The sequence below is a fragment of the Pleurodeles waltl genome, chromosome 7 (genome assembly GCF_031143425.1).
Source record: "Pleurodeles waltl isolate 20211129_DDA chromosome 7, aPleWal1.hap1.20221129, whole genome shotgun sequence".
In the NCBI taxonomy this organism is placed as follows: domain Eukaryota; kingdom Metazoa; phylum Chordata; class Amphibia; order Caudata; family Salamandridae; genus Pleurodeles; species Pleurodeles waltl.
The window spans coordinates 809282803-809307660 of NC_090446.1; the positions used below are offsets into that span (position 1 = coordinate 809282803).

Here is a 24858-nt window from a genome sequence, read left to right on the forward strand (position 1 = left end):
ATTATGTGTCTTTGACTGAGTAAATACAATCGAGACAGTTTCCAAATTTCTAGTGAGGGTTCCCTGTTCGCTCTGCACGCCATAAGGTGGCTACACTATAGGGGTATGTACTGTGTTCCTGAGGAGGATATTATTGAGGAATGCAAGAGATGCCACTTCATCCTCATGAACAAACTACAAATCATAGGTAGAGAAACATGAAGAAGCAGGGTCTGGTATGAGGGGCCACAATATAGAGAATATAGGAGGAGGGATGCTTCCTGATGGACCTGATATGCAGTCATGTTCTGGCCTTCGAACAGGGCGATGGTCACATATACATAGTGGGTTATGTTAGTTGCTTGTATACAAAGAACTCATAGGCTTTCATTGCATGCAATAGTAGCATCACTAATGCTGGCATAGTATGTGGTTGACACAAAAAGGAACAAGGCACGAATTGTATAAGGGCACCAGTACTACAGGTTGAAACATTAATAGATGTGCAATTTATGTTTTTCCTACGTTCTTTGAGTTCTCTGTTACAAAAGCGAACAAACTTCATAAACGTGTACTGTTGCCTGCTAACCCTGACGTGCAGATAATATTCCCTCTATTTTACCTCACCTGGATAATATTAGGCCCACAAGAAAGTTAACCTATTCTTGGTGTAACTCGTGTAATTTGGGGAATTTTACATTGTGCTTGTTATGCAAATTTCTCAAAATTACACAATTATGTCACGTCATGCAATTGTGCAACAGTTCTGAGCACGGAAATAACACGAACAACCAAAATATGAACAGCTATTGTTTGCGGCAATTGTGTTTTTTGCACTACTATTATTTACCTTAGAGTGGAATGTTTCCCGCATCAAAGGTTGGTTCCAGGATGCATTTTGTGGAAAAAATGTGGTGCGAAATGACAGATTTGCATTTCACATAATTTTGCACAATTACGTAAAAGAAAATTACACAAATTTTGCACACCCTTAATATATTTACATTATTCTATATAGTCAAATTAGCATCTGTCTCCGCCTAACAGTTTTCACCCCAGCCCTAATTATAGTTCGTTTTTGAGGTTTCTGCAACTGGTTTTATTGTTTTTGTCTTATTGAATTTCAGATGTCAGTTAATTTTGCCTTCATCCATTTGTAGAGGCCTCCTGCCAAATGCTTGTTCTGTTACTGTGCAGGCAGAGCCTTTTAAATCGCATTTCATGTTACAGAAATGTGGTTTGCATGCAGCACGGGACAACTTTTTGCAGTTTTCCCTGCCTCCAATCCTTACTCTCTTGTTTCGAATCTTACCTTCCGTCTACTAACTATGATTGGATCTAGGGAGGTGCTTTCATGGCATTACAGGCAGACCTGAATGATCATCTGAATTCAGCCGTATTAAAGGAGCTAGTTTGAAATCGATGAAAACTGTAATGGTTTCCATCTATCCACACACAGACGGCAATCCCATTCCAGAGAACGGAAAGTTATTCTGGGTTCACTGCTCATGTTTGTTTCAGATTGATTCTTTACGTTTCTATGCGCTGCACTCTTTGGGATGTAAGAGTTATACTAGCCAATAGGTCTGCCTTTACAAACCCTTGCAATGGTTGACTTTCTTTTTATTTATTTTTATTACAAGCAAATACCACAAAAATGAAATAGAGAAGCAAACAAAGTAAATACGCCACCACCGATATTCGGGGGGCATATGCTGGCAATAACAGTTTTTAATTTAAAAAAAATAAGTATTTATGTAATTTATTAAAACAGTAGGGGCGTCATTAAATGCACTTGCATTTATTACAGGTATAGAAACTATGTATACTTGTAATACTTCTCAGAATGAATATATGATCATTATTGCCACACAAAAAAGTACTAATTGGCTTTGACTTTCTGTAATCTGAAGACATAATTTAAACGTGCAATGATTACTTGAAAAAGGATATTTAAAAGACCATTGGCAAAGTAAAGTATTGACCACCCATCTTGTGCACTTATTTTAAGGAAGATGTGCACGTGATTAAATAAAATGGAGTCAGCCAATAGCTGAAGTGAGCTCTCCCGTTGCTGTGTGTTGTCGAAGGCCAATACAAAATTGTAACAACGGATGAACAGGCCGTTGTCCACTTCTCAATTGCACCAATGAATGACCCACTGAATGACCCATTCCTTCATCACGCGCGGACACATTTATAAAAATGAATATTCTCACTTATTACAAGTATTGAATTAATTTGTCTGATAATACGCCCCTGAAGCTATATCTCTGCCTCGCGTAAATAGCCCACTGATCACACAAAATGCCCGGCCTCCCTTGCTCCTCACATCATGGGCACCGCAAAACACTGCGAAATGCAATTTTATCCAGGCTAAAAAACTGAAATGTGTTCTTAAATATGGGACATTAAAGAGCATATTTCCTATATAGTCTGGAAATAATGCTAGCAAGTGAATGTTTTTAAGAGGAACGGGTAGCGGGGAGTAGTTTGTACTTTGCCTCTTTGGAAAGTCCGTTCAAATATCAATAACAACACTGGTTTTAAAAAGTAGAATTTTTTATTTTCTGACCGAAACATCTCGTATTTTAGTAACTGGAAGCCACCGCTCCTTTTTGACTCTGAAAAAAGACGAAATAAACGAGTACAGGAGAGGCCAGGCAGCGCTAAGTGAGATCAGGGAATACATCCCTGCTTAGAAGAGATTACTTTCTGTCAAGGTGAGAAAGATTTTCTCCTTAGCATGTTAATCAGACCACACTAGTTTAGAAATAATGTGACCTAAACCCAATTGTTATCCTGGACTGGTGCCACGTGCCATGGAGATAGCCCCCCTCAAGGAGCTGCCGTTTTAACACCATCCGACATAGCTGTCAACAGTTTCTGCTCAGTGAACTGAGGCCCCGATCAGCGCATTCCACTTAGGCGCACAGTGCCTAAGCCCCTTTGATATACCAGGCGCTAAGGGTTTGAAATACACAAGGAATGAAAGAGGTTGTGACCACAGGATGCGTCGTGGGTGTGCACGGGCCGTGGAGGGGTGATGGGGGGGAGGGGGAGGGAGTAGGGTGGTGGGCGAAAGATGAATCGCCCAGCACTAAAATGCACCACGTGCGGGAGAATGGTCTGGATTTCAGCTGACGGAACATACGTGGGGATGGGTTCGTACACGTGCTTAATTGTTGCACATTTTGGTGCCTCCTGCCACCTGAAACCCGTTTCCATGCGCAATCATTAAGGGGCAGATATATCGTCCTATATTGTTAGGCAGCACAGCAACGACAGCGACCAGCCCTGCTTGTGGGGGAAAGTTACCTACAGCACTTCAGCGTTCTGGGTGTACATAAGTTTATCACACACCCCTGCAGAAATTAAGGAGCCTATTTACGAAAAAGTCGCGCAGCACAGCGCAGCACAAGTCACCTTGCTGTGTTTCACTGCGTGACAGGGAAAAGGCAGGAATGCACCCTACTTAAAGCGATATGGTGCATTCCTGCCTTTTCACCTGCACTGGAGCCCTTTTGGCAGCCTAGTGCAAATGCAGACACCCTTGTACCATGGGCCACACCTTCCTGCACAAAAGCAATCCGAGAGGCATATTCCTCTTTCCATGTGTGCTGCAAAAAGCAGCACACATAGAAAGAGAAAGTTACAAGGAGAAATAAAGATATTTCTTCTCATTACACTTCTCCTGGGAAGGTGTATCTTTTTGGCACATTCCCAGGTTTACCAGTTCTGGTTTGGAAATGCATAAAAAATTATGGGAGCTGCGTGTGAACACCCACATATCACCCATGGAATGCCTTCCCAGGGCAGAGTAAGGCAATGCAGTGATTTGCGCTGCGTTGCCTTTCTCCAGATTTATGAAGCCTCCCAGGGCCACGCAAAGTGGCCTTGCCTGGCATCATAAATCTGAGTTAAGGTTTGTGTCACTACTGCCTCATGCTGCATAGTGCAAGAGCAACACTAATCATCTCTAAAATAGGCCCCTAAGTTTGAACTAACAATTGGGAATATTCCATTAGTGGATAAAAAACCTTTTGGTTGGAAACATTTATTTTTGTTCTCAAATGTCTGGGAAAAAAACTGTAGCTGAAAAAATACCAGACATTTTAGGTTGTATGGTAAGATATAGAGAATTGATCATCTTTCTACCAAAATATTGTGGCCAAATATTGACAACCATAATTTAATGAAAGTGAGCATAGATATATGTCTGAACACCGTGGACAGAAATACCATGCTACAAAAATATTGTGTCTAAAATAAGGAAACAAAATATAGTGAATGTAAGAATATTGAAGTAAGTATATTTTTAGCTCCTCATCTACATTCATTCAAGATATATAAATCATCATGGTACATGTATGTTATGTATGGTAAAACTATGCCTACCAATATATTTAACTTCACATCATGTTCGTTGTCCACATTTTTAGTTCATGTTATATTTTTTCACCGAGGACATTCTGGCATTATACCAACTTTAAAAGGTTTTCCACAGCCCACTTTCCGGTAGGTGACCCTCATATCAGCACATGGCTGTTTGCACATTGAAGCACCCTGCACAAATGTGTTTACACAGGCACTTCCCCAACCTCACCGTAAACTACCAGCAATCAAGAAGTGGCACTATGGAGTCAGTTGCTGTGGTGATACACCTTGTACATTCTAAAGCAGTTGTTGCCTTGTCTCAACTTAAGGCTGAGGTTTCTACCTGGACATTGGCACAGGTAGATTATAGGGCCTTCCTTCGTTAATTGATTGTTTTCTTTGATTGAAAATGTCAGCATTGTAGCTTGTGAATCCTATGTGACAAAGGTTATTCAAGGTTATGTCTCACCTTCTCCTGACAATGAGCCTATCTTGTGTGCGCTACTGTGGAGGGTAGATGTACGACTTTTGTACGGTACTAGCAGGTCCAGGGTCGGAAAGCTTAATCAACCTCTGTGCTGCAACAACCCTCAGTCGTCCTCATTATGAGTGGTTCAGAGCTATATCCCTGGTTGTGCACAACTTCATAGCCATTCTCAATCAATCAATCAGTGGATTTGTAGGGTGCACTTATCACACATGAGGGTATCCAGGAACCATATATGCTTCATGGGTCCAGACGAAGGACTCAGTCAAAGAGCCAGGTCTTGTGCTGTCTTCTGAACTCCAGGGTGGAGAGAGAGGACCTAAGGTGAGAGGGAGTGTATTCCATGCTTTTGCAGCCAGGTAGGAGAAGGCGTGTCCTCTGTGGTTGCTCTTGCTGATGCAGGGGCGTGGGTAAGGTAGAGGGCAGCGGATCAAAGGTTTCTGGTGGGGTGGTGGAAGTTCAGGCGGTGATTGAGGCAGGCAGGTCCTTGGATGTTTAGGGTCAGCAGCTTGATCTGCCATCGCTTGTGTGCAAAGAGCGAGTGGTGGTTCTTAAGGTGTGTGGATATGTGCATATGTCTTGGAAGGTCGAGTATGAGCCTTTCTGCTCCGTTCTCGATGATTTGGAGTTTTTTGGGGAGTTGTATCGTGAGTCTGGTGTAAAGAGCGTTACCATAGTCCAAGTGGCTGCTGACGAGGGCTCGTGTGACAGTTTGTCTGGTTTCAGTGGGAGCCACTTGAAGATCTTGCATAGGAGGCAGAGGGTGCTGAAGCAGGCAGAGGAGGCTGAATTGACCTGTTTTTTTTGTTCTTAGTTTGTTGTCGATGATGACTCCTAGATTGCAAGTGTGTTCTGTCAGGGTGAGGAGGGAAAACACTAGGCACGATGGCCACCAGGAGTTGTCCCTGAGTTTCTGAGTAGCAGGACTTTGGTTTTCTCTGTGTTGAGCTTGAGGCAGCTCTCCTTCATCCAGTCAGCTATGCTGCTCATGCAGAGCTGAAAGTTGCTCTTGGACTTGGAGTAGTCTTTGGATAGCGAGACGATGAGCTGCTTGTTCTCTACATAGGAGACAATGTTCAGACCGTGGCTTCTTACGAGGTTGGCCAGGGGGATAATGTAGGCATTGAATAAGGTAGAGCTGAGGGAGGATCTTTGGGGAACTTTGCAGATGGTAGGCTTGGGCTGAGAGGTGAGAGGTGGATAGTCTGTGTCCAACCAGAGAGAAAGGAAGTGATCCATTTGAGGCGTCTCCTTAGATGTCAATCTAGTGGAGTTTCCTGAGCAGAGTGTGGTGGAAGACTGTGTCGAATGGCACTGAGAGGTCAAGGAGGATGAGAGCGGCTGAGTGTCCTTGGTCTAAGAGTATTCTGATAATGTCCGTAGCAGCGATCAGGGCGGTTTCAGTGCTGTGTTTGGGGCGGAATCAGGACAGTGATAAATCTAGCAGGTTGTCATTCTCTAGGTAAGTCACAAATTGCTGGTTCTTTAGTACTTTTGCGGGGAAGGGGAGCAAAGTGAATTTGCACTACTTGGTTGCTGAAATGTTTACACAAAAAACAAGCAGTCCTGTGGGAGGGGGTTGCGAAGTGGCAGCACAGGCCTATGATTTGTAGTGGGGGCAGGCAAGCAGTGTTGTGGGATGTGGTTGCAGAGATGAGTGGAAGGAAGCAACAATGAAAGGGTTTAGAGTAGGGAAAAAGGTCAATTCAGTGATGTAAATGTAGGCGGGGCAAACGGTACAGACTCTGGTGTTTAGAAGAACTGGTGCCCATGATTACAAATTAATATTATTAATGAGGACCATCCAGGCTCGCAATATGCCTACCCTGTTCAGGTTTTAAATACACTGCATTAGTAAAACTACACTTCCTGCAATGCCTACTGAGATTTTGTTTGCCGTGTTCTGTATGTAGCCCTCACTGTTAAGGGGACTACACCCTCCGTAAGGGTATCCGCCTTTAAAACAAGCAGTACAGGGTGTGGGAGGGGACGGGAAAGAAGCCATAGCAGGGAGTTGGGACAGGCAAGCTACAACCTGGGAGAGGTGGTGGGGTTTGGCAAACATCAACAGGAAATGCAGCGACAGGTGGGAGGGAGGTGCTGGGGACGACAGTGTGAGCCAAGTCAAAAGAAAAAAGTCGTGCCTCTGAAACTAACTAAAAGGCCAGAAGTGAAATGATCCATGTAACCACGTCAGTCTCCAGTGTGAGAAAAGGGCAGGCCAAATGTAAAGCATTTACCAAAGAAACCTATGAATTTTGAAAGGCAGGCCAGGGAAAAAATGAAAGTGATGGGCGTGCTGAAAGCCTACAGATGTGAATACAGCATGTCGAGAGAGCGCATGCACGCTGCCTAAGCTCGACCTAAAAAACAAAAACCTATAGGGTTTCTGTGGCCTCTGGAATCTGTAATAATTGTCTTGGTATTAATGGGCCTTGCAGCATTTCTCAATAAGAATCCTCTAAGTGTTAATTATCTCTGCTATGCAGAAATTATTTAACCACTCACGTGCAATTCTTGCTTGACACAAGGGCTTTCATCAGTTCATAAGCTAAATGTTCAAATAACCCATTGCCAAAAAGTAGAGGTCAGCACATCAATCTGACCCCTGTGGGATAGCCCTCCTCCTCGACGGAATTGACATGTCATCTGTTGCTTTGTGAACCGTGATGGTCCTTGTGGGAATTATGATACACTGGTAATGCTGATCCCCTGTCAACAGCAAAAGTAACCCCACTCACAGCCCCGTCGTATGCCAAGCGTCATTGATCCTGATTTTCAGTCAAGCCAGACGAAAAGTGAAGCATGCAGCCCATTCAACAAAACAGAAAGCAGCACTCAGCTGCACGGCAAGCGTCGATTTAGGAGCAAACAAGCAAATTTAGAGAAGAAATATGCCTCTCACCTGCCAAAACTGGCAGCTTGGATCCCATACCACAGTGGCCTCTGATTTATACGTGATCTCTTCTTTTTTTTCAGTTCCCCTTAATAGGATGACGAATAGAAGTCAGCATTAATTTAACTGATTAGGTAGAAGGCTATTTTTTCCTCCTCATTAATGACTCACAATATTCGTCTGGTTCCCGCCAATCGATCAATCCGGCTGCCCGTTGCCAGGGCTGAGTGCAGCCGCGCTGCCTCGCTTCCTTCAGTTTCATTTCGGATATTGCTTTGTGTATAGCTCCCTGGAGGCGCGTCCCCACTAACCCCCCTCTCGGTAATTAAAGAAGAAGAAACACAGAGAGGAAGGAAGTCATCAATGGAACTGAAAAAGGAAAGCTTTCATACTGGATTCCGAGATGAGCATTTTATCAAAGGAGAATGGTGACCCCTTTTCTAAAATAATCCACTGGAAATGTCATTTGGAGTCTCTGTGTAAAAGGGCACTTGTAAAAAGTCGGCATGTGTGATCCTTTCCCTGCGCTTCGCAAGTCGGGTGCCCCCATGGCCGATGCCATGATGCGTTCTCCGAAAGGTTGCCAAATAGCTTGCCATAGAAGCCGAAGCACACTGTCCGAGAAACCTTTTGTTGAAGGATCCCTTTAACGTGCCTGCAGCCTTTCTGCCCCGCATCCCCACCTCTTCGATCAGGGCTTTCTAAAGCACTCATATGCTTGGAAAGGTCATACTTCAACAATTTTAGATGAAACTGTACTGATACCTGACCTGGAAAGGTTTCAGGCAATAGCTGACTTTTGCGAAAACTGAAACAAATCCAAGGGGCTGGCTTTAGGGGGGTGGAGAGGAGCAGCTTAGTTATTGGGAGGTAGGCAGATATTTCTTCTGGTGGCTGACTTCGGATGGGCATCCAACGGAAGATTTATATCACTTTGGCACTGAGAATTTGATGGTCAGGGCTGGTTTTAGCACTGGTGGTGCCTGGTGAGACAATCTTCATTAGCCCCTCTCTCACGTGCATTATAGTTGTTTTACATTGCTGGTAAAGGCTGGCTTTACTACTCCACTCCGATATCCACAGAAAATACAGATCTGTTATTTGTAGGAGGCATATTAACCCTCTGCGCTACTTTATGGCTAGTCAAAACTGCCACAAGACAAAACTCGATCTCTCGCTATAGTAGGAACATTAATCACAAGAGTTATCCTGACATTTTTATTGCTGCCTGAAAGCTGAAAGCACAAGGAACTCTGAATGAGGTGCTTTTAAATTGTACATTACTGCTAAACACAGCACCACCACCCATTCTAGGTCAACACCCAGAGCAGCTGCACCAGTCACACTGCCCAATAGCCGGCACTGAAGACGGTAGAGGTGGACTTAAAATCCTGGCTGGGTCACATGTTTTCATTTGTGGGACGAATAGCAGCCCAGAAAAGGATGATTCTACTGAAAATGTTGTAAGTATTCCAGGCACGCCCACTCTTCGCTAATCATGGATATATCAAACACCTAGAAGAAGACTATAACACCTTCATCCAAGAAGGGAAGAGACAGTGGTTCAGTTGAAAAAAGTGCAATAAAATGCTTGGCAAAGGGGTTGTGGCTACCACAGCTGGTGCAGTGGTACTTAGCTTTCCAACTGTGGTATGTGATAGAAAAGTCAAGGGGAGAAACACACTCTGTGTTTCATTGACTACAATTTGGCAACCTGTCTATTGGGGGAAATTCTTTGGCTCCTGAAAGCTTAGAGTGCATTGAACCTTTACATTTCCCCCCTTCTCTAGCTCCTTTAGTCTTCCAAACAAGTCATTTTGTCACTGTGGATAAATAACAGGATTCCTGCAATTAACCTGTGGCTACACAGGATGTGGTCTTTCCTTAGCTATGAGAAATTGGCTTACAGTGAACTTGTAATGGAACATACATTGGAATGCAACATATGTTTTGAAATGTATGGGACCCGGTCATTTCTTATCTCAACCAATATTACATAGGACTGTTGAGCCCTAAGAGGCCAAAGCTATTGTGTCTCTTAATTAAATAAAATACCTGGCATATGTTCTAGATGGGATAAGAATTGTAGTGAATTAGTAAAAGAGGACAGAATGATATTTGTAGTACATAGAGTCAGGTGTCTGGGGAGATGACGGGGGCAGGACAGTGTTTAACGATATTGGTTATATATGCTACAGTTTTTTTGTTATATTCGAAAATTCAAAAGGTGGATGTGCCCACTCTAGAGTTGTAATTTCTCAATCGAAAAATGTAATAAAAAAGATTTAAATCTAAATGCAGCTGCAATTTCTGGGTAGCAAACAAGCCAAAAATGGAGATTTACCACAGGAATCGGATGTGGAAAAAACAGTTCTCAATTTCAAGTGTTTAATTTGAGACAGTAGCTACAGATGGTGGGCAAAAGCAGTCATTTGTGAGAGCCTGGACTTATTTTTCATCATCACACTTTAATCTAGAGCAGTTAATATGAGGCCCGGGCATATAATTTATGTATTTCCACAGCTGGTGTGAGTATTGTTTCCACACTAAAAAAAAGTGTCATGATGCTACTGTCCATCTCTTAGCAACTTGGACACATGCTATTTAAAGGCAGCCAGATGCTTCTCTGCTTGCACTGCAAAATGGCTTCCTTGCCATCCCCATGATTGTTAGTTGCAGATGTTCTCTCGAATAGTTGAAATTTACTTGGTGCCTAAAGACAAATCAACACACAGTGAGCAAATGAAATCATTCTTAGGTCAAGGCTGAAAGGAGGAGAGTCCCGAGTATAACAAGCACAGAGCCTTGTATAGAAGGACCAGTGGCGAAAGTCTGAAATTGCAAACACTGGAGGTGGCCAAAGCAATAAAAGAACATTTTAAAACATGAGAAGATTACTGGACAGTTATAATAGCTTGCAAAGCAGAGAAAAACCCAATGAGAAATCCCAATCACGGTCACCAAGATAGTGGATAGTCGGCATTAACCTGACATCCTGTTGCTTGCACATGCAGCTGCCTTTGGATACTGCGCCCGGGTAGACTCACTATAAAAGGAAGTGATCACAGCCCCGAGTTTAGCATAAATAAAGCTGTTCCAACAAAAGGGAAAGCAGATCAATGCTAACTAATTCCTGTCAGTTCTAATCAAGGGCAAGGGATCAATAAAGACCTTAACCACAGATAATGGAATGAGCGCAGGCCTGCAGTACAGCTGATTCGGAAGAAAAGAGATTTCCTGAGGTCAGCAGTTGAATTACAATGTGCTTCCTTTAAGGCCGTCACATGGCACAATTGGACTTGGTGCTGCGGCACAGTTTGTGTGCCTTACCTCATTCCAGCAGCAGCATGCCAAAAGTAGTCAGGTATATTGGACAGCCGTGTCCGAAGCAGCAGTCCATCAAACTGCTTTTGCATTGTTTACTCATGTATGTCATAGCAATGTAATGTAATTTCCTGACATGGCCTATGCAGCGCAGAATATACTGTCTCGAAAAGAATTTTATATGAACCCCTCTGTTCCAGAAATTACATTAAAACTACGATAATGCCTCTCACTCTTCCTAAATTTTGTCAGACACTACTATGGGATCACCAGACTGGTAGATGCACTTGCTTGCAAACACCCACTGTGGAGAGCAAAACATTTCTGACACCAAACCAAAGCGAGCGCTGACCTGATGGTGTGAAATATGAGGCTGACACTGGACAACACCGCAAGGATTTTCTTGTATTTCCTAAAGCAGGCCTCCAGTCTCGCATGCGTACTGCACTTCACCAATCACTAGTGACATTCTGATATGCCAATAGAATTCAGAAGGACAATTTGGCTCCAAAGGGCTGTTCCAAAACCTAAAATCGTGTTCTTCCCTGTGTATAATGGGATCATCCATGTTTTTTTTTCTGGATCTTGCCAAATGCTATCTTCAAGAATATTATATTAATTATTAGAACATTGGAAGTTGGCAGCTCCATTGAAAACAATGGAGTGCTGCGGGCTTTTACTGGCCAGTAAAAGCCCGCAGCGCCAACATTCCAATGGGCTTTGTTCACAGCAGCAGCTGTGAACAAAGCCTCATGGAGCCTGAGGGGATTCTAATCCCCTCGGGCTCCGTGAGCAATTTGTTTTTTTTAAGAGAACATTCTGCCCTGAGTGGCAGAATGTTCTAATAGCCTTAGAACCCGCCATAGCGGGCTCTACCGGCTATTAAAGGCCCTTTCCCTTGTTAAATGCCCTCGCCTTCGGCTCGGGCATTTAACTCGGGAGCGGGCCTTTAATAGCCGGTAGAGCCCGCTACGGCGGGTTCTAAGGCTATATTCTCCCATTTGAGAAACATGCCTCATTCTCTCAAGCAATATATAAAGAAGGAAACGCTCTAGCAGGATAAATTAAAACAATTTATACCAGAAATAGCTTATTATCAGATGTTGGAAGAGAACATATCCATCTGTTACTTCAACTTTTTGTTTCTAACCGTGTTTGCATATAATAAGAAAGGCATCATCGTTGTGCAGAAAAAGAGGCAGCTTACAAATGTATAGACAAAGAAAGTGTTTTACGTTCGTCTATAATTTAGGCAAAAAACTTTATAAAATCAGTCACACAAAGATTTTTGTGTAATCAAAAGCAATTTCGAATTAGCATGTTGTAATACAATCACATATGCTGATCAAGCACAATCCTTGCCAGACATCAGGGCCCAGATGTAGCAAGCAGTTTTGCCCATTCTGTGTCTATGGGAAAATGTGTTTGTACATATGGCCCTAAATGTACAAAAAAATGACGCACATGGCCCTTGTTAGAGAATACAGTAACGTCACCAGGTAAGCCGCCTAAAATCAGGACCAGTTCTTAGATTAAATTATCAATTGTTTCTAGCAAGTTGGAGCAATGCTCTTTAGCAAAGTTTAAACTTTGTTTTGTTATTCTTGTAAGGCAAAACTCCTGGAGTAGATGGTCGGCACGTTTCAGCCTTGCAATTCTAGGCCTCTGTAGGACATTGCAAACTTGTGAACCACTGCTTCCACTAGAAAGATCATGAATTATTCACAAGGGCACTTTATAATTATCCTGCCAGTAGCTTGGGAGAACTCGCGGAGATAAACTGTTTAAGTTGCTGGAATCAAGCAAAAGGCCTTGTCGAGGTGACGGCTCAGGAGGAAGAAGCCTCGGGTCACTTCCACGATCCTCAAGGGGGTCCCGATTAGTTTCCGGGTTCAGTCTAGGACAGGTCCCAGAGCACATTTTCCACATGCATATGTAACACGCGCAATTCAACAGAGAGGCTTACCCTGAATTGTGGTCCTTAAGTTCTCCCAAGTGCGTGGCCCATTTCCCCTGGCTTATTTGGGCAGCAGGGACTCCAGCCTCCGGGGCCTGGCTGGATTTCAAAAGTGGAAGAGGGCATGCAGACCCCTTCTTCAACCAATTTGGCCCCAGGTATCCCATCCCCCGGGGCCTGGCTGAATTCGGAATGGGAAGGGGGCCAAACCCCCACTTCTGGAATGATTTTGGCCCCACGGACCCTCTCCCCCGGGGCCCAGTCATATATCCATAGGGGAGGAGGGCTGCACGGCCACCCTCCCTGAGCCATTAATGGCCAGGGGAACCCCATCCCCCAGGACCAGCTCATATCCTATGTAATGGGGTACTCACCCTGGGACATAGCATTTTCCCTGCCTGCACTGGTATGGGCACGGAAGCTTTAGATAGATCTCGCTTGGCAGGGCAATGTGTAATCTCCCACCAAGTGGAAACAAACACCATATCTGCTCCCAGCAGGCGGGAACTTGAAAAATGCCCCCCGCCCCCTTGCTGGAAGCGGGCTTCCGATCTTTTCCCCTGCCTGCAGTGATGAAGGCAAGGAAAAATATCTAAATAGTCTTCCAACCCACATGGAGGAGCCTGCTTTAGCTGCTCCCTGTGGGTGCAAGCAATGCTACATCCCACTGCCCCTGCGGCCCCCAACTACAGCGTGGTGGCTGCCCTGGGTGAGCACCAGGGCACCCACCCTTTGTTGGTCGGGCCCTGGGGGATGTGGTCCCAAGGGTTGAAATCAGCCTGGAGGGGGGCTGCATGGCCTCCTGTGAATATAGTGCTGGGTGCCAGGGGATGGAATCTCTGGGGCCAAAATCAGACAGGGGAAGGGGCACATTCCCCCACCCCCCAAGAAAATGCACTGGGCCCTGGGGGGTAGTGTCACTTTGGCTAAATGCAGCCTGTGGAGGTAGGACCACATTCCCCCCTCCCCAAACAAATGTGCCAGACTCTGGGGATAGGGTCTCTGTGGCCTGTTGTCAGACTGGGGAGAGGGTCCATGTGCCCCCTCTACTTAATTTTAATTAGTGGCCCTCTGCTTTGCAGACAGTGAAAAGCGCAAAAGCAGGGAACGTGTTACACTTTGAAGGGTTTAGATTTAATATTGCCACTCTAATCTAAACAACTATAGGGAAAGTGTTAGACTTTGGAGGTTCATACATTTGCTATTTCCACTCTAATCCAAGTAATAGTAGGGAAAGTGTTGGACTTTGAAATGGTTATGTTTAGTATTACCGCTCCAATATAATGAAAAGCAGGGAAAGTGTTGGACTTTGGATGGGTTAGATTTACTATTCCCACTCTAGTTAACAAAACAGTAGGGAATGTGTAGGACTTAGGAAGGGTTACCAAGAGCGTTCCACATCCTAATCATGTACAAGCAAACATTTAAATGCCAAACAACATAAAATTATGAAAACATACAAAAATACAGAATATATACCATGCAAGTAGAACTAAATGTAAAGAAAAAATTAATAATACATGAATAATATAAGAAATAATTTTAAAAAATGCACTGCACTCCTTACGGCCCCAAAATACCACAGCCCCCATAAAGTATAATAAATTATCAATAATATAGTAACATTAAAATATTAATTGAATAAAATAAATACAGTTAAAACGAAGAATAACCATACAATACATTTTTCAATTTGGTGTGAATAAATGCACTAATTAATCAATTAAAAATGAATTATAAAAAGCAAAAACGTTACATAATACAAAGTCTGCTTAAAATTAACATTAATTACCAATTAAATATTTATTTAAAAATATTTGTCACGTGATATTTTTGAATTGATCTGTTTGTCCTTCCTGACTCTACTGATTAATAATCCCAGATAAAAGACAATGGCTGCCTGAGTTCTATGAATGGACTGCACGTTGATGAGCTGACCCTCAACAAGCCATCATCATTGAAAAACAAACTAATAACAACATACTTAGAGCACACACAATGATGGGTCTCAGAAAAAAAGGATGAAACGGTTTAGCAGAGCAATCGATGTCTAAGTATTTTCAAGCGTGTTGGTCCATCTGTACACATATTCTGAAAGTATATATCTAGAGTGAGACTTGATATCTATAAAACACAATTAAAGGCGATATTAGGACTCCGTTCCCTGGCTCGAAAGATATAAAACAGTTTAGGTATTGTGGTATGCGATCGATAGGTTCATCTGAGTTTCATGCTCGACAGCTGGAACCAAGAAGATGACATATTTGATAACCTCTCACACATCCAGGGTGGAAGGATGGTGTGGAGAAGTACTGGGCACCATGGCAACAGAAAAAGAAATGCGCTCAAAGATGGATAACCAAAGAAAATGTGACAAGCAGAGGGGGTGTATGCAAAATACAACCCGGAAAGATTAAGCGGGGCTCCAGGATGAGTAAGTATCATTACTGGGGCTTGACAGTGCTCTCAAATTGCCTATTTAATTAGTCGGTTTTCTTGACTTTGTTATTTTCACAATAATGATCCATTATTTGGGCAAAGTTGGTTAGACAGTAAATAAACTGAACTCCTGATTAAAGGAAGTGTTTTCTATTTCAGTCACTGTTGGAAGTGTATACATTATTCTCTCTTTCTCCCTCTCTTACTCTTTTCTGTGCTCTGTCTTACTCTGTTTCGCTCTCTTTTTCTTTCTCTCTCCTTCTCTTGTTTCTTCGTCCCATTCTCTCTTCCCTTCTTTTTCTTGTCTGCATCATTTCCTTCTGTCTTCCCATCTCTTTCACTCTATTCTTCTCTCCCTCCTTGTCTGTCTTTCTCCTCTGCGACCTATTATCTCTCTTGTACCGTCTTCATCCTTTTCATCCGTTCTGCTATTTTTTTTGTTCCCCTCTTTTCGTCACCTCATTATATCTGTCCATATGTCTTCATCCCCACCTTCCATTTCTCCTCTTCATCCTGTTTTTTCTTTAGTGATTCTTTTTCATTCCCTTCTTTCACTCCTCTTTTTGCCCTCCTTCCATCTATTTGGTATCGCATCTCTCTCCTTCTTTCTTGCCTCTTGTCGTAATTACTCCTTCTGTCTGTTTCCCTCTCCTATTCTCTCTCTCTTCTCCCTTCCTTTATTTAGTAACGAGGGAGGAGCTGACACCAAATGAAAGGTGCCCTCAGTTTTCATATCAGACAGCTACAGAGAAAATAATGTTACTACAGGTCCACATTTGTGATCACCAGAAATCATGAAAATAATTAGACCGTGTGTGAGAGAGAGAGAGAGAGAGAGAGAGAGAGAGAGAGAGAGAGACTGTAAAATTTGTTACCAGGGTTCCCAAACTCATTTATTATTTTCTTTTTAATGGCTCTAGCAACACTAGGTTTGCTTTTGAATTTGGGGGCAGCAGAAATCAAAATCTACTTTCCATTTGTTGTCGGCAAAATCCACTGAATTTACCGGTTTCTTATCATCCTTTCCCTCTTCTTTTATCTTAATTCTGCGTACATAATCTCCTGTGCTTTTACAACTGAAGAACTCAGTTACAGTTGAATATAGCCAGTGCATTGTCTGAGTGTAGAAAGACCCTTCCATTCCTTTCTACAATTTCCCAATCTGGAAGCATGGGTCAGAGAAGGTGAGACGAATGTTTCCATATTGTGAAGCATCAGTGTAAATTCTCAAAGCACACATGTGTGAGTCAAGATAAATCTTTTGGTCACATTGCAGGACTTCCTATTTTGAAGATGCAATCAACTGCCAGGCTAGCTTAAATCCAGTGGCCTAGCAAGCAGGGGATCCATGTCTGGGCATACTCTTCCCACTTAGGGTGACAATTGTTAAAAATAACAGATAATGGATGGAATGCTGAACAGTGTCATACATTCACCCCTGTCACAGATCTGGCCCTAAATCCATTGTTTTTTTGCTCGTCATTCCATTCCAGTTTGGTCCCAACCATATGCAAATCAATCTTAACCCTACTCCCCATCGGATTAGTCCAGCCTGTACTGTTTCTGGTCCAGAAAGACCTGGCCTAGCAGTTCGGGTTTGACTGTTCTCATGCGGAGCAGGGTCAAAACTGCTTTGCATATGTCTTGGTCCAAACTGGGATGGCATGGTCGGCAAAAAAAGATGGATTGGGTTGCGGCCCCAGCAATTGCCAGTGGTTGAGATTAATTCAAGCATTCCATTCACCACTTTGTTGTTTTTTTAAATGGCACTGTTTGCCATGCAGATGTTCAAGTTGCTTCAGACCTGTTGATGCATAGATCTTACCAAGGTGCTTTCTTATGTATTAGGACAGAAGTAAAGAGCCAGAACTTCCTGCTATAATTTCTGGTGTTGATACTATCTGAACCCTTCCCACACACTGAGCCGCAGAGGTCAGTTTACAAACCTACTGGCACAGGAACTTAGCCAATGCCACAATACAAATTAGAAAAGTAGTTGGACAGCAACTCATACACAATGCATTGAACTATACTGTGCAAGAAGTATGTACTAGTAATGTTCAGTCCTGCAAGATGCATACAGGGACACAGTGGAACTCCAAACGCTCTTTCTTTAAATGAATCACACACTCAAAATGTTGCTAATCAAAAGGACTTGTATTTGAAATGATTGATTATAAAATCCTAATGAAGTGCATTAAATATGAATGGTTACCACACAGAATGTGAAAAAGCATGCAGTGAGACATGTCATGGTCAGCAAAAACAACAGGAACCTTTTTAACATGTTTATTGAATTTTTATCACTCTAACACCCTAAGCTATTCCTTAGTACAATACTAGGTTTTAGGGAAAGCAGAAAACAGCAAACATGTGCTTGATGTTCTGTGATGGATCGTACAACATACCTGTGTTTTTAATCTGAAAAAGCAAGTCAGCAATTGTTTATCACAGCTTTCTCGGACTGTAAAATATACAGTGACAGGCTGAAGGCCACGTCTTCTCACTTTCCCCAGTGTCGTCTCCTACTGGGGCAGGTTGGAGTTGCAAACTGGGGTTACTTCTGCCTGTATAGTCTTAGTGTGACGTCCCTCCCTATGATACGAGACCTTAGTTTTTATAGTATCTGATGACTAATTTTACCTTATATTATGTAAAACACATGCAGACTTTGCAGACACTAAAGCATCAATAAGGTTAAACAACAGCCATGGCAATAAACGGAGAATCTGATATTGATTATAGATAACCAGCATTAAAAAGGCAAACATCTGTCATCTTTGACCGTCACAGACATGATGCAACCATTTCTATGCATGTCTTGAAAACCTTACACATTCTATACCAGATATGGAGGAGGCTAAGAGCAGACACAGAATGCAAATAGTAGAATCTGATAGAACCAAATGATGGAAATAAAAAAGCTGGAATGGGAACTGTCACAGTGTTCATGCCAGTGTAGTAGAGAGATCACTGATCAAACACAATGGGTATGGTCTCTTTTTCTATTATCAGATTATTTGAATTGAGAAAAATGTTACCATCATTGTGTCCTACTGTGAGTTTGAAGCACAATGCTAATCCTCAAAATATTACAAGATATATATATGGATATTACGAGCACAGGAATTGCACTAAAAGGCACAGCAAGTTACAATAAACAGGACAATGAATAGTCCAAACATTTCCAATTTCTGTATGTACTAAATGACTTCTATGAAGGCATGTTTAATTTAGAATCACACATCCTGCAATAACACAGTGGATCATCACTCAGTGTGTGGTTAACTATAGTTCAACTCAAATACATATGCACACGTTTGCGTTTAGTTTGGATGCCTAACAGGTAAAATGTTCAAACAGGACGACGTTAGGAGTAGAGCAATGCTTTCACTTACTTCAGAAGATGAGGTTCGTCTTTTGTCAACTCCATTGGGAAGTTCAGACAGATAGTGTGCCCCAAAGCCGACTCCTCTTGATTGAGCTTTGATGGCAATCTTTGGTGAGGAAGAATATTATTTTACTGCATTCTAGTATTTCTAGTTCTGGATTTTAAAATGAGGAAAAGTGCATTGGCAAATATCAGAGTGAAAAGTAGTAAATATGACTGAATGGACTACACATTGAGAACAGCAGATGGCATGAGTAGAGATGTAACTTAAGAGTCAACACTACTAGCAACCATAAGAAATATCACAAACATCTGGGTTGCTGCTGTCTGTTTTTAATGGAGATGAAGAATAAAGATTGAAACCTCTTTTTAACCAGTGGCCTTTGAGTCTCCTTTATGCTTGGCACATGAACACGGATATTCTCTGAAGAACATGAATTTTTGGACTTCTTGTAATGTTCAAATATATTCTCGGTTATCCACAAATAGAGAAGAATTAATTATTCAGGTGCTCCCCCCTTCTGTGGTATTTCTTCTAGATGAATCAAGGGGGTATTCAGGAAGTTCGGCTCTGGGGTTGGGGCACCATTGCTGTTGAATTGCTGCATTGACACCTGAGCAGCTGGTACACCTAGCTATCACATTACTGCATTTGGCTAACTTGTTCCTACATAGAACACCTCACACTACCCTCTGGTTCAAAGCAAGCCAAGTATGCTCCAAAGTAAAGCAGAAGAAGAAGCAGAGCTGGTAAATGAAGGGGTTGCTAGGTGACTATCACAGTCTGTATTGCAGCGTATTGATATCACATTATCATTCATTAATCTGTGCTGATATACATAGACTTAGTAAAACCCATGATATGTGTATATGCCAAGTGGAAGATCATTATGAGCAGAATAAAGGTCACCTAGGTGAACTATTAAAGTTCACACAAGTTTACTTTGGGAGGTGGGCAGAAAGAAGGACACATGTGGGGAAGAAAAGCTACACTTTTTGTCTCCTCATTCTTCAATCTGTTTATTACCAAAATAGAAACCTGCTTCACCACAGCTCCTCTCCTTACTGCCAAGATTCTGCTCACATGAATTGAGGAACTTTGAAGATTAAGCTCATGTTCTCTCTTCCTCTGTCTCTCTCTCACTCTCTCTCTCTCTCTCTTTCTATCTTTTCATCTGAATCTATTTAAGGGAGGCAATATGTTTGTTGTGTTGTGCCATTTGGGGCTGAGTCTGGTTATTTCTTGATATTTATGTCTGGACATGTGTATTAGAGAATATGTGTGAACACTTAACTGTGGATCCGGGCACTTAACTCAGTGTCTAGGAATTTCTGGTTATTTATGCATATATGAATTATATGCCTGTGAATATGTGTCTTTGTTTGAGCTTTTGAGGCTTTGGTTATTTCTGGGCCCTGTGGGGTTGTGCCTGGAATTTGGAGTTTGTGATAGGACATTTGAGGTTGTGCCTGGCCATGTAACAGTTGTGATTGACAATTGGAGGCTGCTCTGACTGGGCACATATAAGGTGTGCTTGGGCAACTGAGGGCAAGCATAGGTGTTTAAGGAATGTCCGTGAATATCTGAAGCTATTTATAGACATCAGAATCTATGATTAGGTTTTTGCTGCTGTGCTTGGCACATGATGATTGTACTGATGTATATGATGACTGCTTTGTCATACAATGGCTGTACTTGTGAATGTGTGGGTAAAGAAAGTCACTCAAGGCATTAATTGGGCCTACTATGGTGCATGAGGCATGTGATGCTTGTTCCTGAGTATGGGATAGCTGTGCCATTGGCATGTGCTGACTGCATGTTTGTCATAAAAACGGCACCATGGAAGCACCCAGGTAATGAGTTTTCGCTTAGAGACCCTTTTTAGGTTGAGTGTAGGCAGCAAGCAGCGCTATCTGCAAGACATGTTGTATTCAATCTGTGGGCTTTTAACCATGCCCACTCTTGCCATTCGTTCTTTGTTGTGCTTGTCTTAAATGCTTCCTTTTTATTGGTGCATTTTTCTAAATGTGTGCTTAGTTCCCTCCCAGGCGATTTCACTAAGAGAACATTTGTGTTGGCCATCACACTACATTATGCTTCCTCCTGTTACAGCTTATGATGGCCCGCCTCCCTCCTCCCATCTGGTGGCTGCTTCTTCTTGTTATTATAGTAAGCTGGCATTGTAGTAGCACGGACCCCTGTGAAATTCTCCAGCTTTTAAATAAATCGGGTTTTCTGGCAGCAGGTTTACTTACACTTGTACAAGAATGCTTCTCGTTCGTTTGTGCACCCCACCCCCTTCAAATATACTAATTAAGGGGCTGTTGGATACTAGCCTATGCCTCCTCAGTACAGTGTGCAGGTGCTGTCTCAACTTCAGACCGAGCTGCCAAATCCACAACCAGCGGCCCTTTCTCAGATTCGGAAAATACTTTGTCTGGCTACATCTCAGCTTTGTAAGTGTTTGTCCTTAAGATATCCCTTCTGAATGTCTTGTTCAAGGCCAGTACCTGGCCTGGTCTAAAACCCATCCGCATTGACTGCACGGGTGAAAAATGCACAAGAAATCTGAGCCCCCCTATTTTGACTATTTCCTAAGTAGTACAAGGTGATTCATTTACAGATTGTCTAGATGTGGCAACAAGAATTCCAAAACCGTGGCATACTGTTAAATCATTGTGCTTAGTGGCTGGTTCCACACCTGTGCAGCCCATAAATGGGAATGTGTAGTTTTGGTAAATCTATTACTGTGGTGTGCACACTGTCATTTTCAACGCCAAGAGCTCTAACTTTCACAAATGCGAGACCGATTACATTGCAAATGCTTGTTAATATTGTTTCTTTACTTATCATTTCATTTGATGCTATTGCATTTTATATTTCACTGTTATCACTTTCTATGAAATCATAAGGGTCTAGGAACCTGTGTTCTGACTTGGGATGTTTGATTTTACTTTTTTATGTCATTGGAGGGAAAGGGTGTACAAAGTCACCTCTGACTCCCCTGCCACGTGCGCTTTCGGGCAATACTTGACGTGGGAAACTTATTCCTACTCCATTATTCAATTGTAAGTCAATAAATTAAAGCATCCTCCAAAGGGTGGGCCCATTGTGTGTTCCAGTACAGTTCATGCACCCTCCTAGTTATAGCTGCTGTTTCCTTATTTGCCTCTTCATTTAAATGAGAGGTTTTGATTTTTTGCCTGTTACAGCCAATACAATGGAGCAGATATATTTTTGAAACTCATTGTTAGAACACCTTGGAAAGAGAACTTGAATATGTTGCACTACACCCGGTATGCGTCTTACAGCAATTGCTTCTTAGTTCAAAAATGCAGCCTATTTGAAACCTAATCAGAATCATGCACTTGTTTCTGCTTAGTTGTTTGCTACATGTGTTTTTGCCAAATTTCCAGCTCAAGTTGTATTATTATTATTATTATTTTTTTATTTTTATTTAGGCGGCTACATTCAAACTACCTTTACTGTGACTGCCACTTGGCCTGGCTTTCAGACTGGCTACGTCAGAGGAAAACCATTGGGCAGTTCACGTTCTGCATGGCACCCATACACCTGAGGGGTTTCAATGTTGCTGATGTTCAGAAGAAAGAGTTTGTCTGCACTGGTAAGTGGTTCATATTATTCATCCCTCTTGTCTTTGCAATTTCGGTAATAAAAGAACATTTTTCTTTGCATGAAAGAGAATAATTACCGAACTCTGTTCCGCCCTATTTCATTCCTTGCCAACACATTTAATTTTAACATTGTCCAACAATTAGGCATTTTAATGATATTTTAAGCACTCATTTGTCTAAAAAATGGGTTCGACATGAGTGATTCTTTTTTTAATATGTTTTCAGATTGGGTCATAAAAAAATAAGTTAAGGGTAGATGGTATTTCAGTGACATTTTGACAACTGAAAAAAGTCATAGGCTTTTCGTTTTGCTGGTGGTGAAGCGTGAATTTTGTAAATAAAAATCATAGTAAAAGAGCACATCACAAAGACAACATAAGATAGGTAGGTGCGTGACATTTATTGGCAGTAGAGGGTGTTAGCAATAGCTACGTTGGGATTGAGAGTGAAGGGAATAGAGACAGAGGGACAGTGGCTAAATTAAAGAGAAAGATTTTTTAAACCAGTGCATACATAGATTTACAGGTCTTTGTGAAAATCCAAACTTAGGGAGATCTTATAAGCACTCCGCCAACTTAATAGGTCTCACAACTGCAGCTCTCCCTACAACTCCAGGACTAAACAAGAACATTTCTGTTTCCTCTTTGTCTGTGTTAACCTTCAATGCACATCTCACTGTTATTTTAAGGGTATCCTTTCTGGCAAGAGAATGTAATCACTCTGTTCTGACAGCTGTCAATTCCTACCGTTCGGAACTCTTGCTGATAAATCAAGATATTGCTGAATACCATCGTCTTAAAGACATTTCTCCGTTAGTTCATCTGTATGTGTATGCTGAGGGGTATTGCAGCTATAAACCCTTCCAGTTGATATTTCATATGGTAGATTAAATGCAGCCATTGTTTATTTCATCTGTTTAGTAAGTGGACTGTTCTTAGTCGTGCTGACTTAATGCTGTTTATGACATCATCTGTTCAAAGAGGATGTTATTATCTCATGATATTTTATTTTCATGGTGTACAATAGCTGTTCGCAAAGGTGGAGGTGTTGTTATTAAAAGAATCTTCAACCCTTGAATGGTCAATTGTGTAACAAAATGCCATTGACAATTTCTGGTAATTTAATATTATTACTAACACATGCACATTGACAATGCTGCTCTTCCCTTTTGATTTTGCCTATGCTGCTAATGCAAATGAGACGCAAATTATGCTGCAGCTTAAAAGCCACTGGAGGAATCCACAAACAGGTTTAAAACATGGTTGGTGGAGGCACATGGTCTGAAAGCTATGTACAAAGACCAGGTTATTGTATAACTGGTTCATGATGAAAGCAGACCTTTGATCTCTGGCCAATGGGTTCATGCCCTACTCTTATCCACCAGGTAGAGAACCGATAAATTATCATAGACAATGAACTGGGGTAATGTCCACTAGATAGAAAACACCTAAATGCAGTTTCGCATGGTCACTGGATGTTAGAAAAAGAGCTCTCTGAGGCCCCGATTCCAAGTTTGGAAATACATTAAAATCCCTAGACAAACAGGAGTTTGCAGAAGGATCACCGTTTGTGCAGTCCCGAAACACATGGTGACTGCTTTATGCCAAAAGTAGGCGCTAGCCAGTCACCAAGTGTAAGGTGTAAAAATGTGCACTCTGCAGGTGCTGGCTGCAGACATCAGAAGAAGCAAACAGCAGCACGACACCTTCTTCAAGGCCTCATTCACAATATGCTCATGTTTATGGCACTGAGAGCCCTTTCCTTTAGAGAGACCCGTGCAGCAATACTGCAAATGAATATGGTAGGATGGAGGTCTGTTGTCCCAGGTAGGCCCCCATGCCAGCATTCGCTACTTTTTGCATGGAGTCGCAATTTGATTCCTGACTTATTAATATACATCAGATGGGCAGGTTGTGACTTTTTAAAAAAAATTCTATTTGCGATGTAATGGCTTTGTTCAACCTTTGCACCACTGTGGAGCGAACCAAAAATTGGACTGTAGCCACCTTTTTACGAGCATTTATCCCGTATTTATGGTCCTAAATCTGACTGCCTGTGTCCCTACTGCTACAGAACTCTGCCAGACAGTCGCTGTTATTTGACAGAAAATACAGATCATATTATCATATTCTTTAAGCTGCCTGGGGAATATTGGTGGAAGTGGTGCTAAAAGCAGCCAGAGGATATGTGTTCTTACAGGCACTTAAGGGCATATTTATAGTCCCCTAGCACCACCTTGTGCTACATTAACATCATCATTTTTTACGTTCATATGACCCAACGAGGCTGAAATCCCCGCGCCGTATTTACAGAGTGGTGCAACGCATGCATTGATCCACTCTGTTACCCTATGAGCTATATTATGCCTGCGC

General features: G+C 42.2%; 1 protein-coding gene across 1 annotated transcript in view; it reads left to right on the forward strand.

Moving 5' to 3' along the window:
* The window catches only part of SLIT3 (slit guidance ligand 3), an 892819-nt gene that overhangs the window by 620398 nt on the left and 247563 nt on the right, over positions 1-24858 (forward strand). The window contains exon 8 of the mRNA XM_069199342.1: positions 22313-22476. Within this exon, the coding sequence (XP_069055443.1) occupies positions 22313-22476 (164 nt within the window). The remainder of the gene's footprint in view (positions 1-22312; positions 22477-24858) is intronic.